The 14,316-nt window shown below is 40.7% G+C and overlaps 2 protein-coding genes and 1 long non-coding RNA gene across 3 annotated transcripts; all 3 read left to right on the top strand.

The window, feature by feature from the left end:
- Positions 1–227: 227 nt before the first annotated feature.
- LOC133732776 (transcription factor bHLH117) lies at positions 228–1,547 on the top strand (the record flags this gene model as incomplete). Its single annotated transcript, XM_062160360.1, has 1 exon — positions 228–1,547. A coding segment is annotated over one exon (930 nt), but the record flags the coding sequence as incomplete, so codon positions are not given.
- Positions 1,548–2,928: 1,381 nt separating this feature from the next.
- On the top strand, positions 2,929–4,444 carry LOC133744499 (protein VASCULATURE COMPLEXITY AND CONNECTIVITY-like). Its single transcript, XM_062172600.1, has 3 exons — positions 2,929–3,439; positions 3,825–4,033; positions 4,141–4,444. Exons 1-3 carry the CDS (start codon positions 3,341–3,343, stop codon positions 4,313–4,315), a joined length of 483 nt encoding a protein of 160 aa, XP_062028584.1. The 5' UTR covers positions 2,929–3,340; the 3' UTR covers positions 4,316–4,444.
- A 2,567-nt stretch (positions 4,445–7,011) lies between these two features.
- Positions 7,012–14,093, top strand: LOC133744498 (uncharacterized). The gene is made up of 2 exons (XR_009863421.1): positions 7,012–7,162; positions 13,876–14,093. It is a non-coding gene; the product is annotated as an uncharacterized LOC133744498 (long non-coding RNA).
- The last annotated feature ends 223 nt before the right edge of the window (positions 14,094–14,316 follow it).

The raw sequence follows: 14,316 nt of genomic DNA, 5'->3' as shown, positions 1-14,316 counted from the left end.
AAGAGACAAACGGTCGACAAGGCTGAGGCCTACGCCTGAAAAAACAGCAGTAGGAGTACGGACCCTAGCTAATAGCCGACTCAATACCCTCGCCAGTCCCCAAGCAACACGTGTCCCCTCTCTATGTATGTGAATAACGTCCCTGTTCTCGAGGCTATATATAACGAATCTTTATAGGGATAGGCACAGCAGCCTCATTTCATTTCTGTGACTGATCTTGTCTCTTTCTCAAAAAAAAAAAAAAAATGGAGAAAGAGAGCCTGATGTCACTGCTTGTGAAGGATCAGGAGAGCAGCAGCAAGTCGCCGGAGGAAACTCAGGCCACATTCACCGGCATGTTCCCCGTCAACCTCCATTCCATCCTCGCCGCCAACACCACCCAGCCCTTACTCCCTCTCTCCTTGTTCGCCGATAACTACTGCAGCCTCACCGCTCCCAAAACCGAACCGCCGCTCTACCACCACCACCAGCCACCACAATACGGCGCCGTTTCGGCTCAGACGTCGTCCCTCAACGACTACTACTCCATCTTCAACCACCTCCCGGACCTCCTCTCCCTCGACCACTCTCCCTACAAGCGCCCTCGCCTCCTCGACCACCAAACCCGAGCCTCCTCCTCCTACCAGCTCTACCCGACGCCGCCAGAATCTCAGCCGGCTCCGGTGGTGGTGCCACGTGGAAGCAGCCTGGCGCGGAAGAGGCGGCAGACGCTGAGCGACAAGATGCGGTGCCTGCAGAAGCTGCTGCCGTGGGAGAAGAAGATGGACAACGCCACCATGCTCGAGGCGGCGCACCGCTACGTCCGGTTCCTCCAGGCTCAGGTCGCCGCCCTCCAGGCCATGCCCATCGTCGCCTCCGACTCCGCCAGCTCCCTCCCCGTCCTGACACGCGGCGTCGGCGGCGGCACCGGTGAGGTGGAGATGCTGTCCAGGCTGAGCCGGAGCCAGATGCTGCAGGTGGCGGTGAACTCGCCGGTGGCGCAGACGAGGATGTCGGATCTCGGGAGGTGTGTGTTCTCGGTGGAGCAGCTGGCTTTGCTGAACAAGAAGAGCGTCATCAGGTCTGCCATGGTCTCTGCTTCAGGGCATTACTATCCTACTACTACTAGCTTCATTGACTCTTCTGCTTCTGCCTCTACTACTAATTTAGAAGCTTGATTAACTATAGCCTCTCTGCTAATTTTGCTGCAATCTGCAGGGTTTAGGTTTCTACTTTCTATTAGGACTAATAATTACTTTTTGAAGTTGGTAAGTCAGAATCAGATATGGACAGAAAAGTTGTTGGTTTGGGTAGTGAGTATTAGGCTATAGCTGGGTAGCTAAGGCATTAGGGGCAGCAGAAGTAGTACGTACAAGTTTTGCTTTGAAATTTGAAATGAAGTTGGAAAATTTTGAGGAATTACAAAACTGCGAGTAAATAAATTTTGTCTTGTTTGGTTATGGGTTCTGTGATGGTGACATTGTGCTTGATCTTGATTTCCCTGGCCTAGAGAAACAAAAAGCTGATCATATGAAGAATTAATATTACTATTTCTGTGTTTTGGCCTCCTCCAAGTTCACATTTGTTTTAATTCCATGTTGTTTTCCTACGTGTTTTGGGGATAGGCATGCCTCTATCCCCGTCATGCACTTTTTTGGGGGACTAGCCTATTTCTTGGCTTCAATGGGCCTATCCTGCAATCTTTTCCTTGCCCAGTTTGCTGGGTCATCAGTTTCTAGGATTCATCTGGGCCTAATAAATATCGAAGAATGTTCTGCGCATGAGCCCATATTACAACTTGGTGGATTCACACACTTGGAAAACCCAACTAATGCTCACAGATTTGAGCATATCGAGTCCCCAACGCGTATCAGAAATATTTGGTTTCTTCTGGCAGTCATTTTTGACAAACTGTGAAGAACTTTGACTTTTTGCCCAAGTGCCAAGGAAAATAGATTGGTCTGAAGCCATTGAATCTTCATTGAATCATTGTAGAATAGAAATGGACTAAGCACACTTATACAACTTTGCCAACATGATAAATCTGTACTGCCAAGTCACAAAAAAAAAATATTGAAGATAAACGATGGCCGACAACTATTTTATTGATAAAAATATATATTAGAAAACACTGTTTGCTAATGAAACAATTAGAGATTTTAATAAAAAAATGTAAAAAAGTTTCATTACAGATTTTAAATTGGAACACATTCTAAAAATCATACTTTACCAATGATGAGAATAAGAAACATGACATACGGACAACCGTAGAATGTAATGAAATGTCAAAAGAAGTTAACATTATATTTTTCTTGAAATTTTCTTGTACCATAAGCTCAACATTTATAGAGCATGCTTTTTAGAATGTATTCAAATTGAGGGAAACACCGAAACATCAAACAAATTTTTTTCAATAAATTTTATTGTTTTCTGACTTTGTAAAATTGTAAAAATAATTTGTGTCATCAATTTTTAATTCCGTCAACCATGATTGATTTCTCTCTTAGAGTGAGTCGTTCTTGAGAGGGAGGAGGATGATCTCGAGGTTAAGTTTTTATAATTCATAGCTCATATACACTTGGAAATCCCCAGAAATTAGTACCTCTCGGGATTCGACTAATTGCTTATTATAAAATCGAATTCTCTTTCCTTCTCCAAGGTCAGAAAATTTGGAACACGTTCCTCTATAAAATGATTAGAATCCGATGCCCTAAAGGCTAAAGTTAAGGTTGCATGAGTGTGGGTTGAGATCGACTAGAGAGATCGAACTCTATCTTTTAGTCGATCTGAATGATTTGGTCTACGTACTATTGCTATGTACATTAATGTGTGAAAACGCGACTACAATTTCTGAGGCTTGCACAGAAAACAAATGATGAGACAAGACCTGTTGGTGCAAAATCCAAATGTATATATGGTGTTCGATTAAAAGCTTTCATATTATAAGTCAAAAAGCTAGGTCCTGGATCGAAGAATTACCCACCGATATTCATCTTGGGCAGTGGGCTAGGGCATATAGAGATGCTTAGGCACGCTCCTCCATGAGCTGGTTTATGCTCTACTTTCCTTGCTCCTCCATCAAAGGAATCCAACACCGAAAAAGAAGAGAAGAGAAAGAAGACCCAAAAGCAAACTAAAGCTAAAGCTTGAGCACTCTGTGTTGACAAAAGAAGCTTTTCTTCCCACTTATCCCTTCTAGCTAAGCCAATCCATTCTCTCCTTGCTCTACTACATCCCCTTTTTCATACATATAAAAATACCCCTTACTCGATCTTCAATTAATTTGCTCCCAGTTTTCTGAGCTTTGTTTCTTGCCTTAAAACTAGCGGAATACATCAGAGTGGAGAGAAAGAGCGTGAGAATGGTTAAAATAGGAGGCATCTTTGTCTGTCTCTTGATTGTGGCCATGGACATCGGAGCTGGGATTCTCGGCATCGAAGCTGAACTTGAACAAAACAAGGTATGTGTATATAGACTCCTCCAATCTTTCAATATCATTTTCGATCTTTGTCCCTGTTTGTCCTCATGATCAAACTATATATCTAAAGGTTATTGATCAAGTTTGTACCTGAGAGTAGCCAAACGGGACAATCATCTTAGGCTTTCAACTTCTTAAGATATTGAAATGTGTCTCTTTTTGTATTTACTCTATCACGTGACGAACTGTATAGAACATCAATTTTAAAGTTCACCTCGGACCCTTAAAATCAATACGAATTAGGCTAATTTTGTTTTTTCAACCATTTTCTTCTTTCTTCATGTTTAGCTTGATCCTCTTAAAAAAATTGACTCCTCATTTGTAACTTCAAACTAATATTCCAATTTTTCCTTAATTTCCTGAATAGGTGAAACAATTAAGGTTATGGATCTTTGAGTGTAGAGAGCCAAGCCATCCGGCATTCAAGCTAGGGTTAGGTGCAGCAGCACTTCTGGTTCTTGCTCATGTCATTGCTAACTTGCTTGGTGGATGCAACAATTGCATTTGCTCTCAAGAAGAGCTCCAAAAGGCTCCTCCTAATAGACAACTCTCACTCGCATGCCTCGTCTTCACCTGGTATATATGGTTAATTAGAATTAATTTCTAATTAATTAATTAAACTAGATCACTGTTAATTTCTCGTTCTTAATCTGATCAATGTGTTTGTGATTGATGATGATCAGGGTCATTCTAGCCGTTGGATTGTCGATGCTGGTGATAGGGACTTGGTCGAACCACAAGTCAAGAGCTTCATGTGGTTTCACACACCATCAATTTCTTTCCATCGGAGGCATCTTGTGCTTTGTTCATGGCCTGTTTTGTGTGGCATATTACATTACCACCACTTCGACCGACTAATTAGTGATTAGTAGCATTAACTAAGCATGCTTTAAGGATTGTTTGTGCTTTTTTCAACTTTACTAATCCATCGCTTTCTATTTTCCCACTCTGAAATGACAATTCTCCCCTCCGGTGAAACTTCTACCATTTGCGATATTCTCGACTATTTGTACACTGCTCTCTTGGAAGAGCAAGACTGGAGAGTGAGAATTAGTTAGAATCTATCATTTTTATTATTTAACAAACAACTTCAAAGAAGAATTCAGTATAAGAAAATTAAATGTTCTTAGCCGTTAGAGTTGAGAACAAAACTTCGACCCGCACCCATAATCTACAACTAACTTTAGATGGGGAAAAACAAACAAAAACACATTATTGGAGGTCTTAATATATTTCTTACTTCGTCAAATCGTCGCAACTCTAATGGTAGGATGAAGTTAAGTGTCATCGGATTTACTTTCCAACGACAACATGCATAATGGGAAAGTTAGTATCTTTGTGCTATGGCTCTGCGTGAGCAATGTCTTTTCGTTATGTCACCACAAATGTAAAGCAAATAGAGATGTCAATCGATTACTCTTTGCTAATTAATGCTTGTTGGAATACATAAATTTAGTAGAGAATTCTGATATTATTTTGGGGAGTTCACTCGATGGTTATTGTAATGGGAAAATATCACAAATGGTCACTGAGTTATAACCCATTCGACACTTAACTCACTATATTTTCAACAATATCACTTAACTCACTCACTTTTACATCCGTCTTTCACTTAACTCACTGTTGTTAATTCTACCATTAAAAGTCATTTAAAATTGAGGGTATATTTGTCTAAACACGTACTAAAAAAATGCATTTTAACGGTATTCGTCTTTTAAAGTGAAAGATGGTAGAATTAACGGCAGTGAGTTAAGTGAAAGACGGATGTAAAAGTGAGTGAGTTAAGTGATATTGTTAAAAATACAGTGAGTTAAGTGTCGAATGAGTCATAACTCAGTGACTATCTGTGATTTTTTGCCTATTGTAATTTGGGGTTTTGACACTATGCATGTCCTCCTTTTATATTCTACGGTTTCATTAATGGTCAAGACTTGAGGGTGTTGAGAATCAAAGTATTTCATCATAAGAATGCAGTGCCACGTGTCTTAATGGTAGAGGTTCAATTAGTGAGATTGATTAGAAAGCTTAATTAGCTGGTTATTATAGTATAAGACTCGCTTAGTATTTTCTTTCTCTTAACCTTGAGTAGTGGTAATTTTCTAAATTTTCTTTCTAACTAAGACAGGAGCTTAATTCCTTTCGGAAAAAAAAAAAAGAAAGACAGGAGCTTAATTATTCAAAAAAAAAAAAGAAGAAGAAAAAACAAGACAGGAGCTTAAGGCCATTCATGGCTTCCATTTTGTGACTCTTGTATTACAACCTTGCTCAATATAGATACAGGGTTTAGGAGTTTGTTATAGGAGGGCTGCCGTTTGGCCCTTTCTAAAAACAATATAGATATATAAAATAAAGTGACGTCACTGTAGATAAAAAAGGGTAGTGCTATTCACACCTTTTTTCTCTATTCACACACACACTCTATTTTTCTATTACTTTAATTTAAATTTTTTTTTTACAAATTACCCTAACTACCCTCCCTTGCAATTAAGTTTTTTTTTTTAATTTTTTTTTAATTTGGCAATTCAATCATCCTCAAATCCTAAACCCTTATTTTTCCGCAGGCACAGAAAACTTCAAAACTCTTTCTGATTCCTTTTTTTTTTTTCATCAAAAACTTCTCTAGCATAGTCATTCTATCTCTCTAATGTGATGCTTTGAAGTTCAATCAAAGCAGAACAAGCAACTTTAGATCAATCTTTGGAGAAAATTTTACACTTGATTTGCAATGGAGACATGAAAGAAAAATATGAGTTCAGTGATCATTCGAGCCTTTTTGAGTCCATCATTCCTTGTTAGATTCTAACTGAAATTGTTTGGTGTATTTGAATCCATTAAGCAACTATAGAACTTTACAACAAACTAATAATGATAGCCTTATGATTATAGACATGATTTGTTCTACTATATTATGCTAGAATTCGAAAGATTTTGCCATAGGAAAACTATAATATGAGGGGGGTTTCAGAGATAAGGAGCGGTTGTTTGTGGGGGTGGGTTTCAAAAGGGGTTTGTGTTTTTTATTGAGGGTTGATTGGTTTTGATGCTTCTAGTTACTCTTGTTTATTAGCTTTTATTTTTATGAAGCAATGTTATGGACTTGTACATTGGTTTTTGTTATTTTCTGTCAAGTTATTTGGGTAATTCATGCTCCAATATACATTATTTAAGTATTTTTGCTGACGATTTTATCATTGCTTCTAGTTGAAAGGAATTAAATGTGTTGAACTAAGGATAGCTTGCTCTTTGCAACTGTAAGATCATGTGCAACTTTTTACTATCTGATTTTGCAGCTCTAACTATGGTTTATGCATTTCATTTTTATATGCTTACCAACTTTTTATCATCTATACATTTCAGTTCAATGACTGTAACTATTACTCTAAATAACCAACTAGTTATTATATTGGCATTCTCTTCACAATGTGGAATTAGGTCTGGTACCTTTTTACCTAAAAATCAGAGTGTGGAGAGTACATCCCCTTTTTCATACATATAAAAATACCCCTCGCTCGATCTTCAATTCGCTCCCAGTTTTCTGAGCTTTGTTTCTTGCCTAAAACTAGCAGAATACATCAGAGTGAAGAGAGAGAGAGAGCGTGAGAATGGTTAAAATAGGAGGCATCTTTGTCTGTCTCTTGATTGCGGCCATGGACATCGGAGATGGGATTCTCGATCGGCATCGAAGCTGAATTTGAACTAAACAAGGTATGTGTATATAGACTCCTCCAATCTTTCAATACCATTTTCGATCTTTGTCCCTGTTTGTCCTCATGATCAAACTATATATCTAAAGGTTATCGATCGAGTTTGTACCTGAGAGTAGCCACACGAGACAATCATCTTAGGCTTTCAACTTCTTAAGATATTGAAATGTATCTCTTTTTGTATTTACTCTATCACGTGACGAGTTGTATAGAACATCAATTTTAAAGTTCACCTCGGACCCTTGAAATCAATACGAATTTGGCTAATTTTGTTTTTTTTTTCAGCCATTTTCTTCTTTCTTCATGTTTCACTTGATCCTTTTAAAAATTTTGACTCCTCAAATCAGGCACGGATAGAGAGGGGGGCTGAGGTGTGCTGCAGGGAAAAAAATGATTATATATACACTAAGTTATAGCACTTCAAAAAAAAAAGAAAACAAACAAACTGTTGAAGGAATATCGATTTAGTGTGCCTTATCAAACTAGGAGTAGCAATAGGAGAGAAGGTTCTAGATTTCCCAATCCTACACGGATTGGTATTCCTTGTAACATTAGAACTAGCACTTTGTAATCCCTATATATAGGGCTCCTATTCTCAATAATAATACACATCTCTCTCTACAATTCTCTCTCGAATCTATTTTACTTAAACACGTTATCAGCACGAGCCCTAAACCACAAAAGCCAAAAAGCCAAAAAGCCGAAAAGAATTTCATATCGCCAAAACTGCCGCAGCCCCTAGCCCGTGCTAGCATCGCTGCAGCCTGCCCCGCGTGCGCCCCTGCGCCTACTGCTGCCCCTGCAGCGTCCGTGTCCTCCAACTAGCTTGGCTAGCGTTTCTGCCCTACGCACCCGTGCACCTGCACCCCTACACTACTGCTGCTGCCCCTGCAATTTGCCTCCGCTGCTCCTGCACCACTACTACCACCGCAGCCCCTGCTGCCCCGCATTCGCTGCACGCATCTACTTGGATTGCTTCGCTCCATCACGCCTGCATCGACACGCGCGTGATCCAAATACAAGTAAGTATTCAAGAGTAAGTTTTGAAGTTCCTATAATTCAAATATTTCTTCTTTTCTCGGGGACTTGAAAACCTCCCTTCTTCTACATCCCACCTTTCTTATAACGCGGGTTCGATTCTTGAAAAGCGGAATCGTGGGGATTCACGCAATTAACGAACTAAGAGCGTTCGTAAGACTTCGGACTAAGAGCGTCCGTAAGCATCGATTTAACGAACTAAGAGCGTTCGTATGCTACGGACTAAGAGCGTTCGTGAGCATCTATTTTGACTATTCAAACATCATTGTTTCGGTCTAATCCAATTATTCTTGGAAATCGATTTCTTGGTAGCATAGCTCGGAAATCTTATTTATATTAGTTTTCGTGGAAGCATTGACTCCGAAACTAACTTGTTCTTGTTTCATCTTTCAGGATGTCAAACATGAACAAACTCGATTTTGTTCCATTGGATTATGCAGGCAACAGGTACTTAATTTGGGTCATTGATGTCGAGATCCACCTTATTGCCCGTGATTTATTGCATACTATCCAAGAGCTTTGTCCTATAGAAACAGCTCCAGACCCTCAAACTGAGAAAGATAATTCCAAGGCACTTGCCTTCATGAAACGTCACATGGATAGTGACCTACAGTTTGAGTTCATAAATGAGGATAGCGCCATAAAGCTTTGGCATGCGCTTCGCGAACGATATGGCAATGTTCGTGACTCCATACTTCCGAATACAGAAGCAGAATGGAAAGATCTTCGCTTCTCTGAATTTGACACTGTCATGCAATTTTATTCGGAAGCTCTCAGCATCAGAGCAATTATGCGTCTCTGTGGAAAAACAATCACAGAAGACCAGTTGATTGAGAAAACCCTCAATACCTTCCCCGCCTGTGCTATGAGGTCCTCTGACTTATTCCAGACTCATGTAAATGCAAGACGGATCACAAGTTTTCAACAGCTTATTGAAGCTATGGCCACTACTGAAAGACATGGCAATGAACTTGTGCAAAGAAGATTTGATAGGCTTCAATATAGCTATCAAGAGCATCGTCCTATGGCTAGAGAAAGTTGCCATCGACGTCATGATCCATACGATCGAAATGCTCAAGAAGGTAATCGCTCAAGGCGACAATCCCACGACCGTAGGAGGCGTGATTTTGAGGGAAATAGGGTTGGAAACCATGGAGCCAACGTTGGCCATGGGCACCACTTTCCAACGCCACCAGTCCTAGGGACTATGCATATTGCGCCAATGCGCCTCAATCAAGGGAGAATCCTCTTTATGGTGTCTATTTCTGATATGGAACGTTTGATCAATGGACCTGAATTTGCAATGTACCTACGAAGGTAGTCGCATCATGGTGATCAAGACTTCGAGTTCACAAAGACTTTAAATCTGGCGATGAAGACAAAATGCCGCAGATTTTTATTTATAGTCTTTTATTTTGTCCAAGAATTATGTAATGGCAATTATGCCTTAAATCAATAAAATGACTTATTGTATTAACTCTTTCCCTCTAGGCGTACTCAAGAGTACTTGTGATGTCTAGGCAAGGTTTGATCTGAGAGAACAGTTTTAAAAGTGAGCAATGCTCCACCAAAATCTCGCCTTACCTTACCTGGTCACAACTAAATTGAAATTACCGAACGGATTGAGTGACTACGATTTGTCTACGGTTTGATTTTTATATTGGATTAGATTTTGGTCAAGAAACTTTGATGTAATCATTGGCTATTATTAATAAAGTATCGATTGATTTTATCTCATGTCATGGACATATTTTTTGAACTTTATTAACTTACAAGATGTAAGAGCCAATGGTTTTCATGTGGAAACACATTGTGAGAATGGACAAGAGTTCCTTTGCATCACCTCTAATGACTACGGACATAAACGAGTCTTAGAGAAACTTATGTGTCGCTCTAGTGGGTTGTATGCAACCACTATTCGAGTCATTGAATCCAACCATGTCATGAGAGATGATTTATGGGATTCCGACACATATAGGCTTTGGCACGACCGTTTGGGACATCCAGGTCGTGACATGATGATCCGTATATTAAAGACTTCACACGGACATCCCTTTTTCCGAACGAAAAGAAGTAAAACTCGGTTTTTGGACACCGAAGGAGCCCCTGCGCCTCACGGCGCCGTTCACCCCCAAATCCGGCCATCCTTGGCCGGCGCCGCCTTCCCCCTGCGGCCTCAGGGTGGCATTGACGCCACCAAGGCTCCTTTGTCTCCAACTTTTACTTCTAAAGTCACTTGTGACTTTGTGGCTCAACCAAAATCCTCATTGGTTGTTTCTAAAGCCCATCATTCTTTCTGCAAAGCCTGCTCTTTAGCAAAGTTAGGATCGAGACCATCCTATGCAAAGGACACCAAAGAAAATATACCATTCTTACAAAGAATCCAAGGTGATATTTGTGGACCTATTCAACCATCATGCGGACCATTTCGATATTTTATGGTATTGGTTGATGCATCGACACGCTGGTCACATGTCATGCTATTGTCCACAAGGAACGCTGCATTTGCTAAACTCCTAGCACAAATAATTAAGTTAAGGGCTCACCACCCTGATCATCCTATTAAGTCTATAAGATTAGACAATGCTGGAGAGTTCACATCAAAGACTTTTGGTGATTATTGCATATCCATTGGGATTGATGTTGAACATCCTGTTCCTCATGTTCACACCCAAAATGGTCTCGCAGAAGCCGCCATTAAACGACTACAAATGGTTGCTAGGGCATTGGTAATGCGCACCAATCTCCCTATTTCTGCTTGGGGCTATGCAATATTGCATGCAGCTGTGCTTATTCGTCTGAGGCCCACTGCCACTCAACCCTTTTCTGTGTCCTAGATGGTGACTGGGTATGAGACTAATGTCTCACACTTACGCATATTTGGGTGTGCAGTTTATGTGCCAATTGCGCCACCACAGCGCACCAAAATGGGTCCTCAAAGACGATTAGGCATTTATGTTGGATATGATTCTCCAACGATTATCCGCTACATAGAACCCTTGACAGGCGATCTCTTTACCGCTAGATTTGCGGATTGTCACTTCGATGAGACAGTCTTCCCGTCGTTAGGGGGAGATAAGAACATCAATGTTCAACAAGAACGACAGTAATTGTCGTGGTCTGTCCCCACTCTGTCTCATCTTGATCCCCGAACCGCACAGTCCGAAATTGAAGTGCGGAGAATTCTCGATCTTCAGAACGTAGCAGAATCGATGCCTGATGCGTTTTCTGATATCGCTAAAGTGACGAGATCACACATACCTGCTGCAAACGTGCCTGCAAGGATTGATGTCCCTAAAAGTAGATGTAATACCCCGAAAAATCCAAATTGAATTGCATGGATTTTTAGAAATGATTTCACGATAGTAGGAGCGAGTACGAAGCTTGAAGAAGTTGTGGAATTAGTTCGAACGATTTTATTTTCGAAAACGAACGTTATTTAGGGGCTCGAGAAAGTTGACTTTTTATCCGTTCAAAATTTGGGAAAACTTCCTTCATGAAAGTTGTAGAGCTCGTCGATATGATCGCGTGCATATGTGGAACGCAATATTCAGAGTTCGTATGAATAAGTTATGAATATTTGAAATTTGGGAATTTTCTATAAATAGGGGAAAATTTCTGATTTATTCATGAAGGACGAAAAAATTGAGATTTTGCGGAATAGTACCCCAGAACCTCCGTTCTCTCTCTTCCTTCGACCCTCAGACTCGGCGGGTTTTCGCCGACCCGACCCGGACTTTTCTCTCTCCTCCGGCATCCTCCGGCCACGACCCGGCCTTCCCCGAGCTCGCCGTCGCACGCACAGCCTCCCTCCGGTGTCGCCTTGCCCCGCCGCTGTCCCTATCCCCGGATCGAAGCCACCCAGCCTCCGATCGGTGACCCGACCGGGAAACCCATTTTCCGGCGTTGCATGGGCCGATCGTCCCCAGTTTCGTGATCTCCTCCTCCCCCTGATCACCCCTATGTAAGTCTTTCATCACAATTTTGAGTGTAGACCGCTAGATCAAGGTTTGACTTTTTGGACGCCTCTGATTCAATCTAGGATCTGATCGTGCGGTCGAGATTAATCCAACTTCAACGCTTGATCTAGGACGATCTAGGCCGAACCAGGCTTAGCTCCAGGTATGAAAGTCGATCACCCTTTCATTTTGAACAAGTTTGTAGTTGGTCGCTTTGCCATCGGAGGTGGTTGACCCGGAGTTGACCACCGCTTGTGGCGGCGCGTCAGACCATATTTCGAGTTTTCATTATCTAGGCGATGATCTACGCATCCATACGAGCGTTTTGATATATTACAAGGTTATGTTAGAAAAAGTTGGTAAATAGTGGATTTACGTTTTGACGTTACTATTTACGGTTTTTACGTTTTATCTTCGGTTTACGATCTGCGAAGATCAGACCATCGGTTTTACTTCAAATTTTAATATGTTGATCGTATGACTGTCCCGGTGACTTTGTGAGGTCATGGGCGAAGATCCGACCGTTGGATCTTCGTATAAATGTAAAACAGTGATTCGGAAGGCGATTCGTGAGAATCCGACCGTCAGATTTTCGTATAATTTTATGGAGATGTTTGTTAGAGTGATTCAAGAAGATCTGACCGTTGGATCTTTGTGATAATTTTGGAGGATGATCCTAAGGGCGATCCGTGAGGATCCGACCGTTGGATCATCGTATAATTTCGATCCGACCGTTGGATCATCGTATAATTTCGATCCGACCGTTGGATCATCATTAAATTAGAATCCGACCGTTGGATTTCCGTATATGTGTGCTTTTGAGTTGTTGGCTAAGTTAAGATCATTATTGGATTAGGTGATCGATGGATTTATTTGGCGGACGATTCGTGAGATTGTTAATGGAGCTGTTAAGAAGACGCAGCTGGATTAGAGGTGAGTAAACCTCACGTGGTTCATATTACGAACCCAATACATTTAATTACGTTATTTTATTGCAATCATATGAACTATAGTTGGTATTAATAGGCATTCCTGTGTGAATGTCTATATATATATTATTTACGTGAAATAATATGTATTGTTGGAGTTGTGTTGAGTTATTGTTGAGAAACAATATATTGTGAGAGGTGTTGAGTTTTATTGTTGAGGAACAATAAATTGTTGTGATTTGTGGAGATCACTAGGTCACGAGGTGACCATGGCATCTATTAGTGAATCACGCTCTCGTACCGGGCTGGTGGTTATTAATAGTATTAAATCGTAATCACGTCTGTGGCCGGACGAGTGGTTACGTTCAGTTAGAGCTCTAGTCTGTCTGCCAAATGTGGAGTGACCTTATGAGTGAATTTGAGAGTAACTCATAAGTGTCTATATATATGTGGTAACCTTATGAGGGAAATTGAGAGTAACTCATAAGGGTCTATATATATATATGAGTCTGTCTGCCAAATGTTGGGAAATCTTATGAGCGAAATTGAAAGTAACTCATAAGTGTCTATATATATATATATATGAGAGTGAGTGACCTTATGAGGGAAATTGAGAGTAATTCATAAGTGTCTATATATATATATATGAGAGTGAGAAAGTAACGTGGGTTTGTGGTGGTCTTGTAATTTAATAAATCACAGTTCTTTCTTGTTTACTCATACTAGCTGTCAAAAGCTTACCGGGTTTGGTGTTGTTGCAATCCCGGTACACTATTCAAATTGTGTAGCGGGTACTACTACAGGTCAAGAGAATCAGGATGGAGATCGAGCTGCGTAGAGTAGCTGCAATTGTGTCGATCTAAATTACTTTGTGAGGTGTATTATGCTCATTTAGAGCTTTACAATATTGCTTGTGAGAGTGAATTGTAATAATGAACTCGAGGTTTCGAGATTTGGAGTTTGTGTACCGTGTGGTGAGGTTATATTGAGAAAAAAATTCAGAACGTTTATTTGATTAAGTGGTTTAATTCATGTTTCGGATTTGAATTTATTATTCAAAATTCGGGGCGTGACAGTAGAGGACATGACGTCAACTCAAGAATGCATGAGCATGGCGCCAACGTCCCATCTCTCAATGATGGTGACGTTATGGCTAGGCCCACGGCTCCTGCCAGGAAGCGCGGGAGGCCCATAGGTTCGATGGATTCTCGCCCAAGAAAGAAAGCGAG

Source organism: Rosa rugosa, chromosome 1 (assembly GCF_958449725.1).
Source record: "Rosa rugosa chromosome 1, drRosRugo1.1, whole genome shotgun sequence".
Lineage (NCBI taxonomy): Eukaryota > Viridiplantae > Streptophyta > Magnoliopsida > Rosales > Rosaceae > Rosa > Rosa rugosa.
The sequence above is the reverse complement of the archived record's forward strand: the minus strand, read 5'-3'. Positions and strand labels throughout refer to the sequence as shown.

What these genes read in the sequence shown, in the direction of transcription:
- LOC133744499 (XM_062172600.1), top strand. Translation starts at nt 3,341, where the DNA reads ATGGTTAAAATAGGAGGCATCTTTGTCTGTCTCTTGATTGTGGCCATG. An exon ending in CTGAACTTGAACAAAACAAG is followed by an intron (nt 3,440 to 3,824) that starts GTATGTGTATAT and finishes TTTCCTGAATAG; the next exon opens with GTGAAACAATTAAGGTTATG. An exon ending in GCATGCCTCGTCTTCACCTG is followed by an intron (nt 4,034 to 4,140) that starts GTATATATGGTT and finishes GATGATGATCAG; the next exon opens with GGTCATTCTAGCCGTTGGAT.